Genomic DNA, 22,006 nt, shown 5'->3' on the forward strand with positions numbered 1-22,006 from the left:
GGCGCGCAGAAGGCGAAGCGGGCACAGTCACTAGCAGGCGGGGCCGCCGGAGAATACCGTGGACAAGTGCGCTCGCCATGCCGTGTCCACGCTGACGCATTTCGAGCCTAAATTTTGGCCGCGAGTAAGCCAACACTAGTTAGTTCGTATCTAGTCGTTGGTCTGAGGTTTTTCCTATTTCTTGTCCGCACGGACACAAAAGGGCATTTTATGCCCGTTTGTGTCAAGCGGTTGGAGATGCCCTTATGAGGCGGTAGTAATTCACGAAGATTGATTTATTTTCTGCGAAAAATCTAGCGATTTATTAATAATCATCGATAGCATAGCAGTACAAATAGACCTAAAAGTAATAAAAAATTACAAGTAGGTCTTTGTACCAAGGCGCCCCACTGTCCTCGCCCCTTTATCACCGGAGCGGCAACCGTCAACCGTCGTCAAAGATGACAACAGTAGATCAAAAGAGACTGACCTGAAACTACACCAATGAATACGAAAACCGACCAAATCCCAGGAGATCCACCGCGCACACGACTCCACATGTCCTCTGCCGATGCAAGACACGCCACCGGAGCGAGGATAGGGTGTCGAGAACCTTATTCTGACTTCAGAAGGTAGCCGCCACCTCATCATCCCGAAAAAGACACTGAAACAATCAAACAAAGAACGAAAACCTCACGCTAGTAAGAGGCACTGGTCCGCCACACCTCCAAGGATCCAAGGCCACTGGAGGCAGAGCTGACCGGCGGCGTCACCTGTGAGAGGACGGAACCCTAGATGGGTTTTGATGGATGTCTCCCGATCGACTCCTTCTGAGTCCCGTACGGTACCGGTTGGAATTTTTTTTTCTTTTTTTTTTTCTTCTTCTTGAGATCAGTTTTGATTCGATTGTTTGGATAGCACTGAAAGTTGAAAACACTATAATTACGTCTAGGTTCCATTGTGAGTTTACTTTAGTTCAACGTTTTGATTGGTTAGCCGCATCTGGCTATGAGTCAAATCGTACAGGTTTGCCGATTTTAGCGGTGTTTAGTGCCGTATTTTTGTTGATGTTTGCATTTCCTTCTCCATAGTTTATTTGCAGAACTACTAAAGTGGAACTCCGTTTTCATTTAGGTAGTTGCTTACACTGAGATTGCAACATTTCTGCGGTACATGTCCATCAAGGTGAAAGGACGCAGCCACTGTTCCCCATTTCGGGATGATGTGCTATGTAGGCGCCGACCCCGGTACGTGTCAAAAGAGCAGGCGCTGTGCTGACTACTTATAACTTTGCCGCTCACAAACACACAAGCAAACAAGACAGCACGTAGAAAGAACAAAGTTCCTTTTTTTTTTTTGAGAAACAAGAACAAAGTTCCTGCACCCACAAGACTACAAGAGCAGTCTGACGCCAAGCGAGGCAGGCCCTTTAGGTGGGCCAGATAAGTGGCCCACGGAGGGACAATGGCTCTTGTTTCGTATGGACTCAGAATGTAATTTGGGGAGATGGTAATTATGTACTCTGTCTGGACAATATGGCCTCTGGCTAATATGGTTGGCACCGTGGCACGGCTGAAGGGGGAACAATGGTTAGCAGCATTTGTATAGTCCACTATTAGTTAAAATCTACGGGTTGGCAGTTTTAGCAATGTTTACTGCTTTTTTGTTGTTGTTGTTGCAACGGATTTATGTCTCATTTCTTTGTCAAGAGTTTATTTGGAGGACTACTGAAAATGGAACTTGATTTTTTCATTTTGGTACTAGTTAGTTACACAAACATTGCGACGTTTCTGCTTTACACGCCCATCAAGGTGAAAGGATGCAGCCATCGTTCCCCATTTCGAGTGATGTGCTAGGTGCCGAACCCTAGTAAAAAGAGGCGCTCTGCTGCCCAATTTTGCCGCTGGCAAACACACAAACACAGAATAAATCTGAATGTTTTGTGTTCCTTGTTGTATCCAGGAGGATGTATTATCTGAGTGTTGTGTTAATGAGTGAATGAGCCTTTGAACTTCTAAACAGAAGAACAATCATCAGCACTACGTGACAAGTTCCCTACAAGTTCATCTAGACCCACCGAAGCTCTCTTCATCCAAGCCAAAAACAAAGGATAGGAGAAAAACAATGGAGTATATTCACTGAACAACCATGTTTTTTACGAGAGCATACTGAACGACCATGTTTGGCAAACGAAGTGGCACGTGGGCAAAAATTATCATAAGAAATTGCACATAACCACAAAACACAATCTCTCTGACCGTATGTTCGAAGGTTAGAATGAGATGTTCCCAGCGCCTGTGAAAGAGCTTATTTCATGTACTTTTAAAATCCAGTAACAATGTACAAATGCATCATCCCGTTGGTCGAGTCCAACGGCCAAATGCACAAAAGCGTCTGTAACACAGACTAACTGCACAACACACTCATTTCACCCCTGCTTTGTTCAGCAGACTTATTCTCTGTACATTTCTGTTGCCCCAATCCAAAAGACGAAAACCAGCTCCATGATCAAAAAAGCAACTGCCAGCTGCAGCTGAAATGCTTGCGGGTATGGGAGTCATGAAACACCTGGCAGGCTCTTCCGGTGGATGCTCATGAACTTGGCAATAAATTCTGCACAAGAGAAGGCAACAATTAACTTTTGGGGTTATCTGTAGTCTATAGATCCAATGGACAATCGACTCGCCGAAATACAACGGCAGGCCATGGTTTTGGGCTGTTTTAGATTAGAAGATAACATCTGACGAAGACGATGCAGATGGTGGGGGCAAAGGAGTGGCAAAATACCTTCCAGTTTCAGCAGTGCACTTGCACCAGCCGGCAACCTCTTGTCCTGAAATCATTATTTCCGTACATGGTTATCATGGCTCACTGGGGAAGTGCATGCAAACCAGAAATATGGTAGATCAAACTCACATAGTAGCCATGCCAATAATAAACTTCCCTCTTTATGGTAGCATGAATTCCCTTCAGGAACAGCTCTACCATTTTCTGCAGGGTAAAAAATCAAAGAATGGAGTTTAATTGTACGGTTATGTCCTTAAGGTTAAATCTGTATCTCATCAATATTTCCATTTTTTTTGCATAAATTACCTGGAGAATAAGTTTAGGGGGTACGAATTCAACCAAGAGCTTTTGGAGCTTGCCTCGTACCAAAAACAACCTACATGATGTGTTTATCTGTTATACAAATAGAGCTGTGAATGTAATCACATAGGTCAATATCATTTTTCCTGTGTTAGGCAGCATTGATTCACTCAATGAGATCAAAAGCTGCTGCAATTTATAAAGTGAACAACTGGAGGTCAAAAAAGTATAGAGATCACAGTTTCACAATAAATGAGAAGTCGGTAAGGACAATGAAAAACATTCATGTCTTCTGGCTCCAAATGCCTGACCTTTTTGGAGAAGGGTCATCTAAAATATCTGCTGCAAGTTCCTGAAGAACATTCTCCCATCCTAGTGGTATAGCTTGTCCATCAATGAAGGGGTAACTGGTAAATGGAAGGGAGATAAAAATATATAGCAGATATTAGAACCATAATGCATATAAATCCAAAGGAAACGAGAACATTTCATAACAAGTACTGAGACAATACTTGTTGCTTTTGCATGCCTCCAGAGCCAATATCGCCTCCCTCATGTTCTGCCTAGATTGAGTTGCAATGGTAGCAGCAAAACTTGCATGAAGATCAAAATTCTCTCTTTTTGATATGTAAGTAAGAATCTCCACAATCTGGATTTTTTTATTTGTCAGTCGGTGGTTGTAACTAATGAATTTGAGTATAATGTACAAAAGAAAAGGAAGTTTGTCCCTTTTCATGTTATGAACTTGTCCTGCTAATGTTGAGCTGAAAGTACAATTTTAGTTGTTCTCGGAAGAAAGAAAAATACAAATACAGTGTTAATGATGTTGAATGCCATATTCGTGCTTTTGAATTTGGAACTAAGCTAGTCGATACTTGTCCTATAATCGCTGGAAGTCTGTGAAATTACACGTATACATCACATACTTGTTCTGCAATCTGCATACTCATTCAAACCCCAATGAAAATGAAAACAATAAAATAAAATTGGAAGATAGCTCACCTCACGTGCATTGGGCATATCAATGCTAATAATCTTGGAACGGCTGATAATGGAATCAAGAAGATTGGGCTCATCTTTGCAAGTCATTATTATCTTGCATGCATCAGAGGAGGAGTCAATTATCCATTTTATCAAACGTTGATTATTCTCACTAACTTTGTCAACATCATAGAGAACAATTACTGGAATCAACAAAAAAAAAATCATGTTAGGGAGATCCCAACAGAAACAGGATTTCAAAAAACAACAAATCAAAGGATGTAAGTATACCTTTGAAGTTCTTTCTCGGAGCTATCGCCGCGGTTTTATGCTTATTTGGTATTTCATTCGCCAGAGCTGTCAAAGCATATCTAGCATTCTTGGATTGATACCTCATATCGAGTTCGACATGGTGATCACTTGATGATAACGGGACAAGGATGGGCACAGATGCAGACCCCTGCCAAACACAGGGAAACAAGTGCTGGCTTAAAATTCCTATAACATAAGTGGTGTTTTTTTAAATATTTATAATGATGAAAACATTTTTCCCATCAACCAATGGATGTAACATATTATTAAGTTAATAAAAAGCAAGTGCAAAATGGTATGCAATGAGTACGTGTTTAGACAAATTCATGTTTCTACCCGGCTCCAACTCAAAAGTTGTTGTGACAGAAATGATGGTTCGAAATTTTATTTTTCTAACTACAGCGAAGAAAACAAATAACTAACCCTCCACAGTAGTAGTGTTATATAAGGTTACCGTTTTACCAATAAGTTATCTGTGAAGCAATTAGATTTTGGCCGAATAGTTGCAGTGGTCCTGGTAAATTATTTACTATCCTTCTGCTAAAATGATGAGCTAGCAACCCACAAGGAACTAAGGCCCAGTTCTTTTAGAGCTTCTAGATGGCTTAGGGGTGAGGAACAGCCTAAGCCCAAAAGAACTGGATTTTAAGCCGTAGTGGGGGGCAGCCGGCTTTGGCCATTTGTGTGTAGTGGGGAAAAGCTGGGGTACCCCAGCTTCCCGCAGCTTCCCGCACTCCAGCGAAACGTTTTCCCCTCATGCCCCCGTAGTAGGTAGACTCCAATCGTACTTCTTCTGGCGATAGAAAAAGGAACGCGGCCTGCAGCCGACGCCCCGACCGCCGCCGGCCGCCCGCCACCCCGGCCGCCGCCAGCCGCCCGCTCGCCTCCCGTCCACCGTCGCCTGCCGCCCCATCTCAGGCCGCGTCCCCCGCCGCCTGCTGCACCATCGAGCGGAGCTCGAGCTCGGCAGCCCCATGCCTTTCCTTGCCCTGCATCCATTCCATGCCAGCCAGATCGAGCAGAGCTACCGGCCCTGCCGTGGAGCACCTCGTCCTCCCGTGATGCTAAGGCCGGGACCTGCCGCGCGTGTGCATCTCCGACCTGATTGCAGCCACGAACTGAATCATTGTTGATTCTGTGATTCAGTTTGTTGTTGTCCAGCTACACGAGATCTATTATCCATCCAAGAGTATTTTAGAATTTTCGCCATACCACTCACGGAATAAGCTGAGAAGGCACCAGCCGAAAAGAACTGGACAGAGTTTTGCGTGGAGCTTTTTTTCACGGCCGTTTATTTTGGCAGCTCAAGGTGGAGCAGTTTCTGCACAAGCTGAAGCTAAAAAGAACTGGGCCTAAGTAAAGCTACCTCTTTTTCCTTAACCAAAAACAGAAACTGTTTCCGTTGCTTTTTACCGAGTAGTATGATTACTTTATGCAAACTACAGGTTGCAATCCGCATGAATGCTGCATCAAAATGAATTCAAGTTGAGGGATATTAAGGCATTAAGGCAATCACAAATGGGAATAGCTTACCGGGCCAGTGCAACTCTTCAAATCGTGAGATACCTGGAAAAGCAACAAGAAGTACTTAATGCGATATGTAATGGGTAGTAACATGGCTTTCAATTTTCACTGCACAAGTTTGTACATTTAGAGACGAATCGCCGAAGATCTCTGTGAGTATGGCTCTGCACAACGACCTCTTTCCTGATCCCGGAGGCCCTTTGAGAATAATATGAGGGCAAAAATCAGGGGAAACCTGCCACAACAGAAAACCAGCATTCAGAAGACTAGAGAACTAAGTTTGAGCTACTGGAACAATCATGTATAGAACAGCATAGCCATGCAACTGCCAAGAAGATCCATACAGATTAGCATTTTACAACTAATTTAACTGCAAGGTTGAATGGAGTAACATTTATTGAAGTCTTGATGAAATTTTTGCAAGGTACTTTGTTTGAGAAGTTAACCAAGATAATTCTTGTTTAATTACAAGGTTGCGGCAAGAATAAGAAATCTATGATCAATAAAACTCGTGTAGTCAGGAAAGAGGTCGAAGGTGTTACCAATTGTTTAAGCTGTTGAATTTGCTCCCTGTGACAAGTAAATCCACTCAAAGTTCGTGGACGGTATTTATCCGCCCAGAAAAGTCTTATCTTCTCTACGACGATTGCCTTTTGAATGAAAGTTGATTCGGATTCATCAACTGCTTTGCTGTTCGGTGATCTTGGTTTACGGCATAACTTTCCAGTCATACAGGGAAGCCAAGCATCATTTTGCGCCTTCTGCATGTTGGAGGTGAATTTCATGACACCTCCAACTAGTTTCCCAGTGAAATCACTGAACTTTCCACTGTCCCCACTAAATCTGTCAGCATGGCTACTCAAAGTGGTGGTGCGGCTAATTTGGGAATGCCGACCAGTAGCATAGCTGGTGTTTGTAGTTTTTCGTGAAAGACCAGTCCGGACTGAAACAAACTGTGACGTCCTGACCAAATTACTGCTATTTGACTGAGTAACAGCACCGTCATTATCAGCATCAACATGTGAATCAGAGGTAAATGATTCGTCGATATTATTATGCTTTACGGATGTTTTCTCAAGAGGAGCCCTACAATCACGGGAAAAGAAGATGTCACTTGTAGACTCTGTGCTTGTACATATATACTCATTTTTCCTAGAATTCGGCGAATTGCCATTGGTGATCAATTTATTGATCTCTTGTGAATAGTTTTCTGTATGTGAATCTGCTTTCATAAAATCAGTTGAGTCTCTTTCTGCCTGTTTTGAGACAGGGGTGCCATGGAAAGCAGGAACTCTAGAAGGATGTTCCTTCTCTTGTGCTCGTAGTTTCGGTGTAGAAATTGACCGACGGGAAATCTTCTCCTTGATTGATGAACGGCTAAATCTATCCATAGAAGACCGAACTTTGGGGGGCGTTCGGTTGCTCTTCTTGCGTGATTCACTTTTTCCACCAGCGTATGGGGAAGTTTGGTGCCTTTGTTCTGTGAGCCTGGGAGGAGTACGGTTGTTTCTCATATTTGAAGTTTTCTCATCAGGATGCTCTTTTCCACGGTTTGGGGATGTGTTTTGCCTTCTAGCACCAACTTGGGGATTCCGACCAGGATCTTTAGTGAACCGAGTCCTCTGTGATTTCAATATTGCATCATTCCAAGGGCTTTCATGCCACTCAGTTTCTGTGTCTGAAGGTTCATAGCCACTTCTATGCTGTGTGGAAGCATCGTTGCGAGACTGCCGATTGTGCATTGGGTTGCTCTGTGCTGCTAGCATGCTTGATCACTCAAATTTAAGTTTCTGTGGTCAAGAAAAATTGCATTATTGTGATAAACAAAATAAATCACTAGAACATTTGTTGAGTTACTGAGAAGGACCAAGATTAATTATGGCCTAGCCTGAAGTTCAAACAAATCGAAATTAACTTCTGGCTCATCTTCTATTGCATGAGAATATAGCAATTATGCAACTAAAACAATGATTAGTCATTCTGCTAAATAACTTCGCTTGGCAGCAATCTAGCACAACTTGTACAAGACAACATTAGAATGATAACCAAAAATGTTTTGCAGGTGCAAAGCAAACTCTCTACCATTGTTCCATTCAGATTCAGTAGACCACAGCCAGTTCATTAGTATGACTATATGGACTCCACGTGTTGTTGGTTGTAGTTTTATTGAGGCAATGCCTGCAGTTTCTATTCGGTTGTTGGTTGTTTGCTATGTTGTTTTACAGACTCCAATTTCATAATGAAATAAAAATTCCACATGTTTATTCTCCCATTTGCTTTTTCATGTCATCCATGAACTATTGCACTACTAAATTGCAACAATTGATTTTATTTATACGAAAGATCAAAGAAACTGTATGAGGTCAGAGAAAATCGCATTAGTTGCAATTTTCAAGCAAATTAAATGTGTAGCACGAATTATGAAATAATTAACTAAACGGATCCAAGATAAATCGGTAAAATTATTACCTGAAGGACCTAGAGCAGTATGGTCTTCTTGCAACATCAACAGTTAGAGGCTCAAAGGGAGGAGAAGAGTAAGAGTTATAAAGAGACATATAAGTGGAAAGGGCAATAAATACATATTTTGCTTGGCTGTCTTGTCATTCTTGTCCTCTTCTTCCAGTCCAACAAGGAGAGAAGAAACCAAAGCAGAAAAGAGAAAGCAGCCACACTTCTCCATTTCCAAGGCTGCGAGTTCTAAGAACAATCATCTATTCCTAGGAACACTAAAAATATACCTAAAGGGAGCCAAGATTTGTAGGACCCAACCACTATATAATATTGTATTATGACTCAGATAATGCTGATTATGATCCCTACTGGCTACTGAAATAACTATATTGCTGGATACACAATACATGTATACAGCACAGCAAAATAATACTCCGTACGTCGGATTCAAAGAACATTACCACAGGACAAAAGTTGTTGCTTTGCAAGCTTAGCTACAAGGATCAGAAACAAATGGGCTAAGAGCCAGTTAATTAACAGATAGGACAGAAAAAACAAACATGCGACAAGCTTCATAAATTTACTGAGCACGCAAAACTCGATACATAAACATCAGTACTCAGTACTCACTTTTTTAAGAAAACAGAGAAGAATGAGACCACTTAATTAAATTTGAATTAACCGAGCACAAGTAACTGAAACTTATTCATTGAAACGCCATTTGAAACGAATGATGTTATTTATGAGCAACATACAGATCAATCCAACATTCTAAACTAGTGTATCCAAATATTCATTCACTGTGATATACTTTACACTAGGATACAGTTGAGTTCCTTCAGTTCTCGAGTCAATTTCAAAATGTGTGTGGTCACCCTTAACAAAAGCTGAATAGATAAATATCAAATCCATTTTCAAGGGAAACGGTGCATCTGCAGATGAAAAATAGATAATGAGATACATGACAAATGCAATATGAGAACCAGAAAAGGCTTATTAACATTTTGTTTCCTATTTCATCAACTCCATTCTATTCACAAAGTACTTCTAGCATAGAAGCATAGTTCCACTTACTGGTGCATATGTATTTGCAACTTCATGTGACGGTTCGGAATAACACAAGGTTGTCGCAGATTTATCTAAATTTGGATGTATGTAGACACTATTCAGTGTATAGATACATCCGAATTCAGACAAATCTCCAACATCCTTTTCAGGACAGAGGGAGTATAAGAATCTCATATCGGGAAAGAATCGATTAGATCAAAAGTTGTAACCATGGTTCTGTTTTCTAATCTAACTAAAAGAACGAAGCTGTATCCTTCCATTTACAGCCCATGATATCAAGAAAGTGCACCAGAACCTTCCTCAAAGTTGGATTTGATTACACCTGGTACTAGGCTGGTGGTTACTAAAACAGGAAATGACAACCTAATATGGGACAAACAACCCTAGTCCCTGGCAGCAGCGCACATACAAAAGAAACTGAAACAATTGTACTAATAAATCATCAAAACCATTAATCCAGAGCACTTTTAACTTACCATGGATGTTTTTAAGCAGTTGCTCTTCTGTTATATGTATCTTCTTTAGGTGTTTGTTGATTTTTGTCTCCCAGAGGCCAACCAATTCATTCAGTGAGTAGACATTTCCCGGAGGTCTCAGATACATAGACTTATTCATTGTTCTCGGGTCGTCTATGGTACACACTGTAAATTTAGCTACATCACTCTCTTCAACAAAGATACCTGCAGAGACAAGTTTCTTCCTTGAGGGAAAAAACAAGAAAATGGGAGAATTTTTTCACTTTTTAGGTACCAAACAGCAGACTAAAGAGAAGTAATATTACCAGACCTTTAGTATTTCCTCCACCAAATATCATAACTTCATCTCTTGGAGGAGCATGTAGACCCGGCTGCACCAGTGAAGGAAGCAAATAGCGCATGAGGAAGTTGCAGTACACGTATGTGTGAGGAATATCTTCACTCTCAATTAAACGACGGATTTCAGCTTTCTTCTCATAGAAACCATGGTCCATGTCACAAATTTGTATCTTTGTGTGATCAACTCCAAATTCTGCCGGGATAAATCTCTGCATGAATTCACCGCAAGGTCAGAAGCTATGCTTCACATTTTGTTTCGTAATACAACATGTGATCACTCAAATGCTTTGATGAATATATTACATTTTTTGCGGGGAAACTTCCAAACTGATTGTCTTTCAAAACCAAATTGTGAAGGAAAGTCTCAGACGGCTAAAATAAAGGACGGAAATTATTTTAAAATATGTTTGGTTAGGATACATTTTTCACTGTGCACTGCAGTGCAACCATTCTGACCTGTTTTGGTTGTGTCTGTGCATATGATGGGGGCCTTTGCAGATTTTTCAAGAAAAATTTAGTCCAATCCCCCTCTACCTCCATTCAACGCCTATTATGCCATTTCTGCTGAGTCCATGCTGTTGGTTAATCTAACAGTTTAGCAGATCGAGTCAAAACAGAACGAAAGAAAAGGGAATGGGCCATGAACCAACCTTTGTACCCCTCACCCGTACGTAACAAAACGCCCTGATAGGGGGCGCCCGAACCACCTAATGGTTCTGGCGCCTGCTGCATGCGCATATTAAAAGGGGGTAGTCAAGCAGTTAGCAACCTACCTGTTAGTTCTAAGCTCAGCCACTCCCCTAAATCTCCTAAGATCTGCACCGATCGCAGTCCGCGCACAAGCAACGGGAAGGCTGGAACATCAACATATTGTCCCAGGACAGTGCAGGTAAAGGCCGGTGGGCATCCACACCATCACCAGATCGACTACTTTGTCTACTTCGAACGGCTCAAACCTGCCTCAAGCAGGTAACGATGGCATCATCAGCACTATGTAATGATCAATTACCTCTCTATGTTTACGATAATTGGGTGTTCTAGATTTCTACCATGCATGATCTTGTGATACTTATTTTTCTTATCCCTTAAGTCAAGAAGATTGTAAGAAAATATAGACATGATGTAACTATTTTTTACATGACGTAGAAAAATACGGCATAAATACGCAAATTTTTGTACACATTTTGGCCTACATTTTGCCTAAACCTGCAACAAGTATTTAGGGCCTGAGGGAGTAGTTTTTACATTGGTGTGACTCATGCATTGTGTTTTTTATGTCAATTTTTCCAGTTGTGAGTCAATATGAACGTAATTATTTGTATTCAAAAATAAATTCTAAATGTAGCAACCTAGGGGTGTAAAATAACATATTATGCACCATGGGTACTGAATAGCATGTCCGGTTCACAAGGCATTGAATGATAGGCAAGATTTCCACACTCAGCTAGGAACTATGCAGAAAAATGTGTATACTATGCAGAAAATGGTATACTATGCAGAAAAATATGTTGACAACATTAAAGAAAAATACGCAAAAACGATTAAGAAAGGAGCAGTAAGAGCCACGGGTATCCTCCAACTTATTCATACTAACATATCTAGGCCCCTTAATGTCAAGTCTGTAGATGGTTTTGATTTATTCATCGACTTTAGAACCGACTTTTCCTGATATGGGTATAATTAGCCTCTACGTGAAAAATTGAAAGCTTTGGAAAAATTCAAATTGTTCAAACCCGAAGTTGGGGACCAACTGAACGCAAAAATAAAACAGTCTGATCACAGAGATTATGGTAGGCATGCTCCTTGCAGGCAATTCCAAGACCTTTTGCTAAGTTTTTAGCTTAGAATGGAATTGTTGCCCAGTTTTCAATGCCTATTAAACCTTAGCAAAATGGTGGCTGGGTATCGAAACCGCACCCTTGCAGATATGGTGTGAAGTGTGTTGCAAGTTTACCTGTAATCCTATGGATGTAAGCTTTTAAAACAGCTGCACATTATAAATCTCGCTCCAACTAAGTCATCACCAAACACACCTTACGAGATGTGGATGGGAAAGAAGCCGAGTTTGAATTATTTACGTGTGTGGGGTTGTCCTGTTGAGGCTTGAGTTTTCAATCCACAGAAATTAGATCCAAAAACAGTTAGTTGTTTCTTCATTGGATACCCTCATATGGGAAATGGATATCACTGTTGTTCAAGTCACACCACCAAATTTGTCGAGACCCGGCAAGCGGTATTTTTTGAGGATAATGAAATCAACGAAATACAGAATATCGATCTTGAGGAGAAGCAGATGTGTGCTCCATCCCCAACTATCCAAGAGATCGTTCTGGGAGAGTAACAACTCATGTTGGCCCTGAATCTTACAGATTAAGTCCTCAACCTAATGGTGATCCTAAAACTAATGATAATGAAAATTCAGAAACTAAAGAGGACCCCCGATTAGATAATCAAGATGATCCACGAAATAGTGATGTTCCTTCACCACCTCCTATCGTGAGAAGACCACCACAGATGATTATATCACCTACATGAGTGGGGATGTAAATGATATAGAAAAGGTGGAGGATCCAACCTCATATAAAAAAGGCATTAAAAGTACAAATTCATCCAAATGGCCACATTTTTTACGAAGTCATGGAAGAGAAGCTAAAATGTATGGGCACAAGTGATGTTTGGGACTTTGTAAAAAATTCCCAATTGTGCTAAAACAATAGGCTGCAAATGCATACACAAAACCAAGTATGACTCCAAAGGGAAGGTTCAAGGCAAGGCTTGTGGCGACATCACACAGAGTGAAGGAATCGATTACAATGAAACCTTCTCTCATGTGTCATCCAAAGATTCCTTTAGGATCGGCATGGCTCTAGTAGGTCATTTTGACATAGGTTGCATCAAATCAATTTAAGACAACATTTCTAAATGAGATGTTTACATGACTAAGCCGAAAGGTTTTGTTATGGAAGGGTATGAACATTTGGCATGTCATCTGAAGAAATCCATCTATAGCTTGAATTAAGCTTCATACCACCTCAAGTTTGACAAGATTATTAGAACTTTTGGTTTTACGGAAATATGTTGTGGACAAGCGCATTTATATCAAGTTTAAGGGCAGTAGGTTCACAATCTTAGTCTTGTATATGGATGGCATATTGTTGGCCTGCTGCGATCATGTTGTCCCAAGATAGTATAGATGGAGACCGGAGCGCATCAGCACCACCAGATCGGCTACTTCGTCTACTTCGACTACGGCTCAACCCCGCCTCACACAGGCAACAATGGCATCATCAGAGTTACGTAATGATAAATTACCCCTCAGTGTTTATGATAATTGGGCGTTCTTGATTGCTACAATGCATGATCTCGTGTTACTTATGATGTCCTAAATCTAACACGTGCTACCAACTCTCAATAAATTGATTTGAAGGATTTTTTTTCCTTCACGCGATTGTGAGACTCAGATAGGAGAAGTACCACTAGATTAGTAGGTTAGCCCAACTAATTACATACGCATAAAATATTTCCCAAAATGAAAATACGAAATGGACATGCATTAGGCAGCTGGACTTGCGATTTTTACCTTAACGCACGCAGCTTCCTTTATAGCCCGAATCAGAGGCCTCTGCTCGAGCGCGTGCTTAGTCGGCACCGCGCAGATGACCACATCCACCTGCCGCACAGCCTCTAGCAAGCTCGGGTAATCTTCCAGAGCCCCCTGAATCACCGGAAGACACTGGCAAGTCGATCGAGCAGAACGGAGGACATGGCACAGGCGGATCACTCGAAATCACGGGGGCGTTTACCTTGAGGAGCATCGCGCCGGCGGCGGCGAGCGGCTTGAGGGGAGCGGAGTCGGGGAGGGCGAAGTGGTGGGGGCGGACGAGCGCGAAGGTGGGGTGGCCGAAGGCGATGCTCGCGCGCACGAGGCTGCCGCCGAGGCGGCCGGTGGCGCCGACCACCAGCACCCTGCTCCTGCTCGCCTCCTCGGACATCGCCGCCGCTCGACGAGCTGAAGGATGGGGGAAGAAACTGGGAGATGGGCCGTGGCCTTTCAGCCGCCGTTGGTTGGCTGACATGTAATCAGACGGCTTGAAACGGCTCGAGTGGGATTGACTTGATCAGATTTACTCTTTCCAAAGAGCATGGTCCAACAGTTAGTATAGAATTTACAATGTGCATTTTGTGCAGATACATGCTCCATTTTGGCAGTTAAATTTGCACACATCCTCTAGAATATGCAGCCACTTAATTTACTTTATACATTTGAAATCTTCCACATTGAAGCAATGCTTTAAATAGAGGAAATTGCACAAACCACTCACTATTGCTGTTTATATTGCACAAATCACTCACTTTTCATGTCTTTTGCAGAAAACACCAACTTTACATGTAGTTGGTTGCACAGAGGTCCAAATCAAGGATTAGAGTTGTTAACCGCAAATCTGACAGCCAGAGCCCCCACAGTGAGTGATGATGTGGCATCCACATGTCATCAACTATTCTTTTTTAAAACCTTAAAAATTATGAAAATTCCAATAAATGGAAAAATATAAACTAACAAATCTAGGAAAGTTTGAAATAATTTAAAATATTTATCACTTTTTGTGAGATATGGCCAAAACTTGGGTTCAAACTTTTCAAAAAGTTCTGAAAAATTTCTAGTATTTGAAACAATATGACATAAGTAATCTCGAAAAGTTTGACATAATTTAAAGCCATCAAGTACTTGCCATCTTGAACTTATCACCCCTCTAGCCATCATACTGCTCGATTTATATTGTTTCGTTTATTTGAAAATTTTCAAACTTTTAAAAATTCTTGAAAAAACTAGTTTATGATACTCGGGTGCCACATCATTACTGGCCGTGGATCCATCCGTCAGATTTGACGTTAACTAGCCTAATCTCAGATTTAGACCTCTGTGCAACCAACTACACGTAAAGTTGGTGTTTTCTGCAAAAGACATGAAGAGTGAGTAGTTTGTGCAACAGAGACAGCAAAAGTGAGTGGTTTGTGCAATTTCCTCGCTTTAAATAGCATGTTATAGTGTCCTAAGAGCATGTCTAACAGACCCCTTAAAACACCCAACTCCGTAAAATAACCGCCGAAATACGGGGTAGGGCTCTACCCGGCCATCTAGCAGACCCTGTAAATCAGCCCCGCGTCTCGAATTTTTACAGCTTTCGCGATTTGCCTCGCCGGAATCCGGCTAAATTCCGACGAGCTGCTGCCGGGACGGGGCGGTGCGGCCGGTAGCGAGGCGGCGCGAGCACGGCCGGGGACTGGGCGGCGCGAGCACATCCAGGAGCAGGGCGGCACGAGCACGGCTGGAGCGGGGCTGGGCGAGCACGGCCGAAGCACGGCCGGGGCGGGGCTGGGGAGCGCCGCCGGTGCCGACGCGAGCACGGCCGGGGCGGCGCGAGCACGGCCGGAGCGAGGCGGGGCTGAGCGAGCGCCGCCTAGGCCGGGCAGCGCGGTCGGGAGCGGGGCGGGGCGAGGGCGGCCGGGGCCGGGGCGGGGCGAGGCGAGGGCGGCCGGGGGCAGCGCAGCCATGGCCGGGGCGGGGAGTGATACGTCTCCGACGTATCGATAATTTCTTATGTTCCATGCCACATTATTGATGATATCTACATGTTTTATGCATACTTTATGTCATATTTATGCATTTTCCGACACTAACCTATTAACAAGATGCCGAAGAGCCAGTTGCTATTTTCTGCTGTTTTTGGTTTCAGAAATCCTAGTAAGGAAATATTCTCGGAATTGGACGAAATCAACGCCCAGGGGCCTATTTTGCCACGAAGCTTCCAGAAGACCGAAGATGATACGAAGTGGGGCCACGAGGTGGCCAGACGCTAGGGCGGCGCGGCCCAGCCCTTGGCCGCGCCGGCCTAGTGTGTGGGCCCCTCGCGTCGCCCCCTGACCTGCCCTTTCGCCTACATATAGCCTTCGTCGCGAAACCCCCAGTACCGAGAGCCACGATACGGAAAACCTTCCAGAGACGCCGCCGCCGCCAATCCCATCTCGGGGATTCAGGAGATCGCCTCCGGCACCCTGCCGGAGAGGGGATTCATCTCCCGGAGGACTCTACACCGCCATGGTCGCCTCCGGAGTGATGAGTGAGTAGTTCACCCCTGGACTATGGGTCCATAGCAGTAGCTAGATGGTTGTCTTCTCCTCATTATGCTTCATTGTCGGGTCTTGTGAGCTGCCTAACATGATCAAGATCATCTATCTGTAATGCTATATGTTGTGTTTGTTGGGATCCGATGGATAGAGAATAATATGTTATGTTGATTATCAATCTATCATTATGTGTTGTTTATGATCTTGCATGCTCTCCGTTATTAGTAGAGGCTCTGGCCAAGTTTTTACTCTTAACTCCAAGAGGGAGTATTTGTGCTCGATAGTGGGTTCATGCCTCCATTAAATCTGGGACAGTGACAGAAATTTCTAAGGTTGTGGATGTGCTGTTGCCACTAGGGATAAAACATTGATGCTATGTCCGAGGATGTAGTTATTGATTACATTACGCACCATACTTAATGCAATTGTCTGTTGTTTGCAACTTAATACTGGAAGGGGTTCGGATGATAACCTGAAGGTGGACTTTTTAGGCATAGATGCATGCTGGATAGCGGTCTATGTACTTTGTCGTAATGCCCAATTAAATCTCACAATACTCATCATATCATGTATGTGCATTGTCATACCCTCTCTATTTGTCAATTGCCCAACTGTAATTTGTTCACCCAACATGCTATTTATCTTATGGGAGAGACACCACTAGTGAACTGTGGACCCCGGTCCATTCTTTTAATCGAATACAATCTACTGCAATACTTGTTCTACTGTTCTCTGCAAACAATCATCATCCACACTATACATCTAATCATTTGTTACAGCAAGCCGGTGAGATTGACAACCTCACTGTTTCGTTGGGGCAAAGTGTAGGATAACGTTGCATAGAAAACAAAAAATTTCCTACTGCGAACACGCAATCCAAGCCAAGATGCAATCTAGAAGACGGTAGCAACGAGGGGTTTATCGAGTCTCACCCTTGAAGAGATTCCAAAGCCTACAAGAGGAGGCTCTTGTTGCTGCGGTAGACGTTCACTTGCCGCTTGCAAAAGCGCGTAGAAGATCTTGATCACGATCCCTCCGGCGCCACGAACGGGCAGCACCTCCGTACTCGGTCACACGTTCGGTTGTTGATGAAGACGACGTCCACCTCCCGTTCCAGCGGGCAGCGGAAGTAGTAGCTCCTCTTGAATCCGACAGCACGATGGCGTGGTGTCGGTGGTGGTGGAGAACTCCGGCGGAGCTTCGCTAAAGCACACGGGAGCTATGGAGGAGAGGGGGCGGCTAGGGTTTGGGAGGGGGTGGCCGGCCACTTGAGGGGTGCGGCCAGCTTGTGGTCTTCAGGTGGCCGGCCCCCTCCCCTTGTCCCTCATTATATAGGTGGAAGCCCCAAGGGTTGGACTACAAGTCTCCGAATAAGACCCGAACCCAAAACCTTCCATATGATAGGGAAACCTACCCAAGGTGGGAATCCCACTTGGGGTGGGATTCCCCCCTTCCATATGGGGGGTGGCCGGCCCCCATAGCGGGAGTCCACTTGGGACTCCTCCCCCACTAGGGTTGGCCGGCCATGGAGGTGGAGTCCCTCCGGGACTCCACCTTCCTTGGTGGTTTCTTCCGGACTTTTCTAGAACCTTCCATAGAACCTTCCGCATCATTTTAATTCACATAAAATGACATCCTATATATGAATCTTATTCTCCGGACCATTCCGGAACTCCTCGTGATGTCCGGGATCTCATCCGGGACTCCGAACAAATATTCGAACTCCATTCCATATTCAAGTTCTACCATTTCAACATCCAACTTTAAGTGTGTCACCCTACGGTTCGCGAACTATGCGGACATGGTTGAGTACTCACTCCGACCAATAACCAATAGCGGGATCTGTAGATCCATAATGGCTCCCACATATTCAACGATGACTTTAGTGATCGAATGAACCATTCACATACAATACCAATTCCCTTTGTCACGCGATATTTTACTTGTCCGAGGTTTGATCTTCGGTATCACTCTATACCTTGTTCAACCTCGTCTCCGACAAGTACTCTTTACTCGTACCGTGGTATGTGGTCTCTTATGAACTTATTCATATGCTTGCAAGACATTAGACGACATTCCACCGAGAGGGCCCAGAGTATATCTATCCGTCATCGGGATGGACAAATCCCACTCGTTGATCCATATGCCTCAACTCATACTTTCCGAATACTTAATCCCACCTTTATAACCACCCATTTACGCAAGTGGCGTTTGGTGTAATCAAAGTACCTTTCCGGTATAAGTGATTTACATGATCTCATGGTCATAAGGACTAGGTAACTATGTATCGAAAGCTTATAGCAAATAACTTAATGACGAGATCTTATGCTACGCTTAATTGGGTGTGTCCATTACATCATTCATATAATGATATAACCTCGTTATTAATAACATCCAATGTTCATGATTATGAAACTAATCATTCATTAATCAACAAGCTAGTTTAAGAGGCATACTAGGGACTTCTTGTTGTCTACATATCACACATGTACTAATGTTTCGGTTAATACAATTATAGCATGATATATAAACATTTATCATAAACATAAAGATATAAATAATAACCACTTTATTATTGCCTCTAGGGCATATCTCCTTCAGTCTCCCACTTGCACTAGAGTCAATAATCTAGATTACATTGTAATATACCTAACACCCATGGCATTCCGGTGTTGGTCATGTTTTGCCCTAGGGAGAGCTTTAGTCAACGGATCTGCTACATTCGGATCGGTGTGTACTTTGCAAATCTTTACTTCTCCATCTTCGATGTACTCGCGAATCGAGTGGTAACGCAGCTTGATATGCTTCAGCCTCTTGTGTGACCTTGGCTCTTGTGCATTGGCGATGGCACCCATGTTATCACAATAAATGATTAATGGGTCCAATGCACTAGGAACCACACCGAGCTCTATAATGAACCTCTTCATCCATACCGCTTCTGATGAAGCCTCTGAAGCCGCTATGTACTCTGATTCTGTTGAAGACTTCACCACCGTGCACTGCTTCGAGCTTGCCCAGCTTACTGCAGCACCATTCAATATAAACACGTACCCGGATTGTGACTTAGAGTCATCGGGATCAGTGTTCCAACTTGCATCGGTGTAACCACTTACAACGAGCTCTTGGTCACCTCCATAACAAAGAAACATATACTTAGTTCTTTTCAAGTACTTCAGGATATTCTTGACCGCTGTCCAGTGTTCCATTCCTGGATCACTTTGATATCTGCTAGTCAAACTAACAGCATGTGCTATATCCGGTCTAGTACATAGCATAGCATACATGATAGATCCTACTGCCGAGGCATAGGGGATATTACTCATCCTTTCTCTTTCTTCTGCCGTAGCCGGTCCTTGAGTCTTACTCAAGACCTTGCCTGGTAACATAGGTAAGAACCCTTTCTTACTTTCGTCCATTCTAAACTTCTTTAGAATCTTGTCCAGATATGTACTCTGTGATAGCCCTATTAGGTGTCTTGATCTATCTCTATAAATCTTGATGCCTAATATATACGATGCTTCACCAAGGTCTTTCATTGAAAAACTATTATTCAAATAACCTTTAACACTGCTTAATAGTTCTATATCATTCCCGATCAATAATATGTCATCTACATATAATATCGGGAATGCTACGTAGCTCCCACTCACTTTCTTGTAAATACAGGCCTCTCCATGACACTCGTATAAACCCGAAGTCTTTGATCACCTTATCAAAGCGTCGGTTCCAACTTCTTGATGCTTGCTTCAGTCCATAGATTGAACGCTGAAGTTTGCATACTTTGTCAGCATTTTTAGGATCGACAAAACCTTTGGGTTGTACCATATACAACTCTTCCTCAATGTCACCATTAAGGAACGTCGTTTTGACATCCATCTGCCAAATCTCATAATCGAAAAATGCAGCTATTGCTAACAAAATCCTCACAGATTTTAGCTTCGCTACAGGTGAGAAAGTCTCATCGTAGTCAACTCCTTGAATTTGTCGGAAACCCTTTGCGACAAGTCGAGCTTTATAGACAGTAATATTACCATCGGCATCTGTTTTTCTCTTGAAGATCCATTTATTCTCGACAGCCTTTCGGCTATCAGGTAAGTCTACCAAAGTCCATACTTTGTTATCATACATGGATCCCATTTTGGATTTCATGGCTTCTTGCCATTTGTTGGAATCTGGGCTCATCATCGCTTCTTCATACGTCGCAGGGTCCTCATCATTGTTACCACAATCATGACATTTAGACAAGGATCATACCAATCAGGAGTGGCACGTTCCCTTGTCGATCTGCGAGGTTCAGTAGTTTCCTCGTTCGAAGTTTCATGATCATTATCATTAGCTTCCTCTGTTGCCGGTGTAGGCGGTACAAGTACAACTTCCGGTATTGCGCTACTCGATCAACGAGTATAGATTCATCAATCTCATCGAGTTCTACTTTTCTTCCAGTCACTTCTTTAGTGAGAAATTCTTTCTCAAGAAAGGTTCCGTTCTTAGCAACAAAGATTTTGCCTTCGGATCCGTGATAGAAAGTGTACCCTATAGTTTCCTTAGGGTATCCTATGAAGACGCATTTCTCCGCTTTGGGTTCTAGCTTGTCCGGTTGTAACTTCTTTACATAGGCTTCGCAACCCCAAACTTTAAGGAACGACAGCTTAGGTTTCTTATTAAACCATAATTCATACGGTGTCATTTCTACGGATTTTGATGGTGCTCTATTTAAAGTGAATGCGGCTGTCTCTAATGCATAACTCCATAAAGATAACGGCAAATCAGTAAGAGACATCATAGAATGAACCATATCTAAGAGAGTTCGATTACGACGTTCGAACACACCGTTTCGTTGTGGTGTTCCCGGCGGTGTCAATTGTGAAAGTATTCCGCATTTCTTTAAATGCATGCTAAACTCATAACTCAGATATTCACCTCCACGATCAGATCGTAAAAATTTAATCTTCTTGTTACGTTGATTTTCTACTTCACTTCGGAATTCCTTAAACTTCTCGAAAGTTTCGGATTTATGTTTCATGAAATAGATATACCCATATCTACTCAGATCATTTGTGAAGGTTAGAACATAACGATAACCACCGCGCGATGCTACGCTCATTGGTCCGCACACATCGGTATGTATGATTTCCAATAAGTCAGTAGCTCGCTCCATCATACCAAAAAATGGAGTCTTAGTCATTTTACCCATTAGACATGCTTCACATCTATCAAGTGACTCAAAGTCAAGTGATTCAAATAATCCATCAGTATGGAGTTTCTTCATGTGTTTCACTCCAATATGACCAAGACGACAGTGCCACATATAAGTAGAATTATCATTCAATTTAATTCGCTTAGCATCAACGTTATGTATATGCGTATCACTACTATCGAGATCTAACAGAAATAAGCCATTCTTTTGTGGTGCTCGACCATAAAAGATATTATTCATAAAAATAGAACAACCATTATTCTCAGACTTGAATGAATAACCGTCTTGCATTAAACAAGATCCGGATATAATGTTCATGCTCAACGCAGGTACATAATAACAATTATTTAGGCTTAAAACTAATCCCGAAGGTAGATGTAGAGGAAGTGTGCCGACAGCGATCACATTGACCTTGGATCCGTTTCCAACGCGCATCGTCACTTCATCTTTCGCAGTTGTCGTT

At 42.8% G+C, this 22,006-nt stretch overlaps 2 protein-coding genes across 2 annotated transcripts; both read right to left on the reverse strand.

The window, feature by feature from the left end:
• Nucleotides 1-2,262: 2,262 nt before the first annotated feature.
• LOC124692952 lies at nucleotides 2,263-8,764 on the reverse strand. Its single transcript, XM_047226390.1, has 12 exons — nucleotides 8,353-8,764; nucleotides 6,426-7,673; nucleotides 6,008-6,118; nucleotides 5,893-5,925; nucleotides 4,339-4,507; nucleotides 4,069-4,250; nucleotides 3,579-3,715; nucleotides 3,378-3,473; nucleotides 3,073-3,142; nucleotides 2,896-2,970; nucleotides 2,767-2,812; nucleotides 2,263-2,592 (listed from the first exon to the last, which is right to left on the reverse strand). The coding sequence occupies exons 2-12, from the start codon at nucleotides 7,647-7,649 to the stop codon at nucleotides 2,537-2,539; spliced, it is 2,199 nt and encodes a 732-aa protein (XP_047082346.1). The 5' UTR covers nucleotides 7,650-7,673; nucleotides 8,353-8,764; the 3' UTR covers nucleotides 2,263-2,536.
• Nucleotides 8,765-9,008: 244 nt separating this feature from the next.
• Nucleotides 9,009-14,216, reverse strand: LOC124692953 (probable pinoresinol-lariciresinol reductase 3). The gene is made up of 5 exons (XM_047226391.1): nucleotides 14,024-14,216; nucleotides 13,801-13,935; nucleotides 10,192-10,429; nucleotides 9,882-10,085; nucleotides 9,009-9,269 (listed from the first exon to the last, which is right to left on the reverse strand). Exons 1-5 carry the CDS (start codon nucleotides 14,210-14,212, stop codon nucleotides 9,109-9,111), a joined length of 927 nt encoding a protein of 308 aa, XP_047082347.1. The 5' UTR covers nucleotides 14,213-14,216; the 3' UTR covers nucleotides 9,009-9,108.
• Between the last annotated feature and the right edge of the window lie 7,790 nt (nucleotides 14,217-22,006).

This window comes from Lolium rigidum, chromosome 2 (genome assembly GCF_022539505.1).
Source record: "Lolium rigidum isolate FL_2022 chromosome 2, APGP_CSIRO_Lrig_0.1, whole genome shotgun sequence".
NCBI lineage: Eukaryota > Viridiplantae > Streptophyta > Magnoliopsida > Poales > Poaceae > Lolium > Lolium rigidum.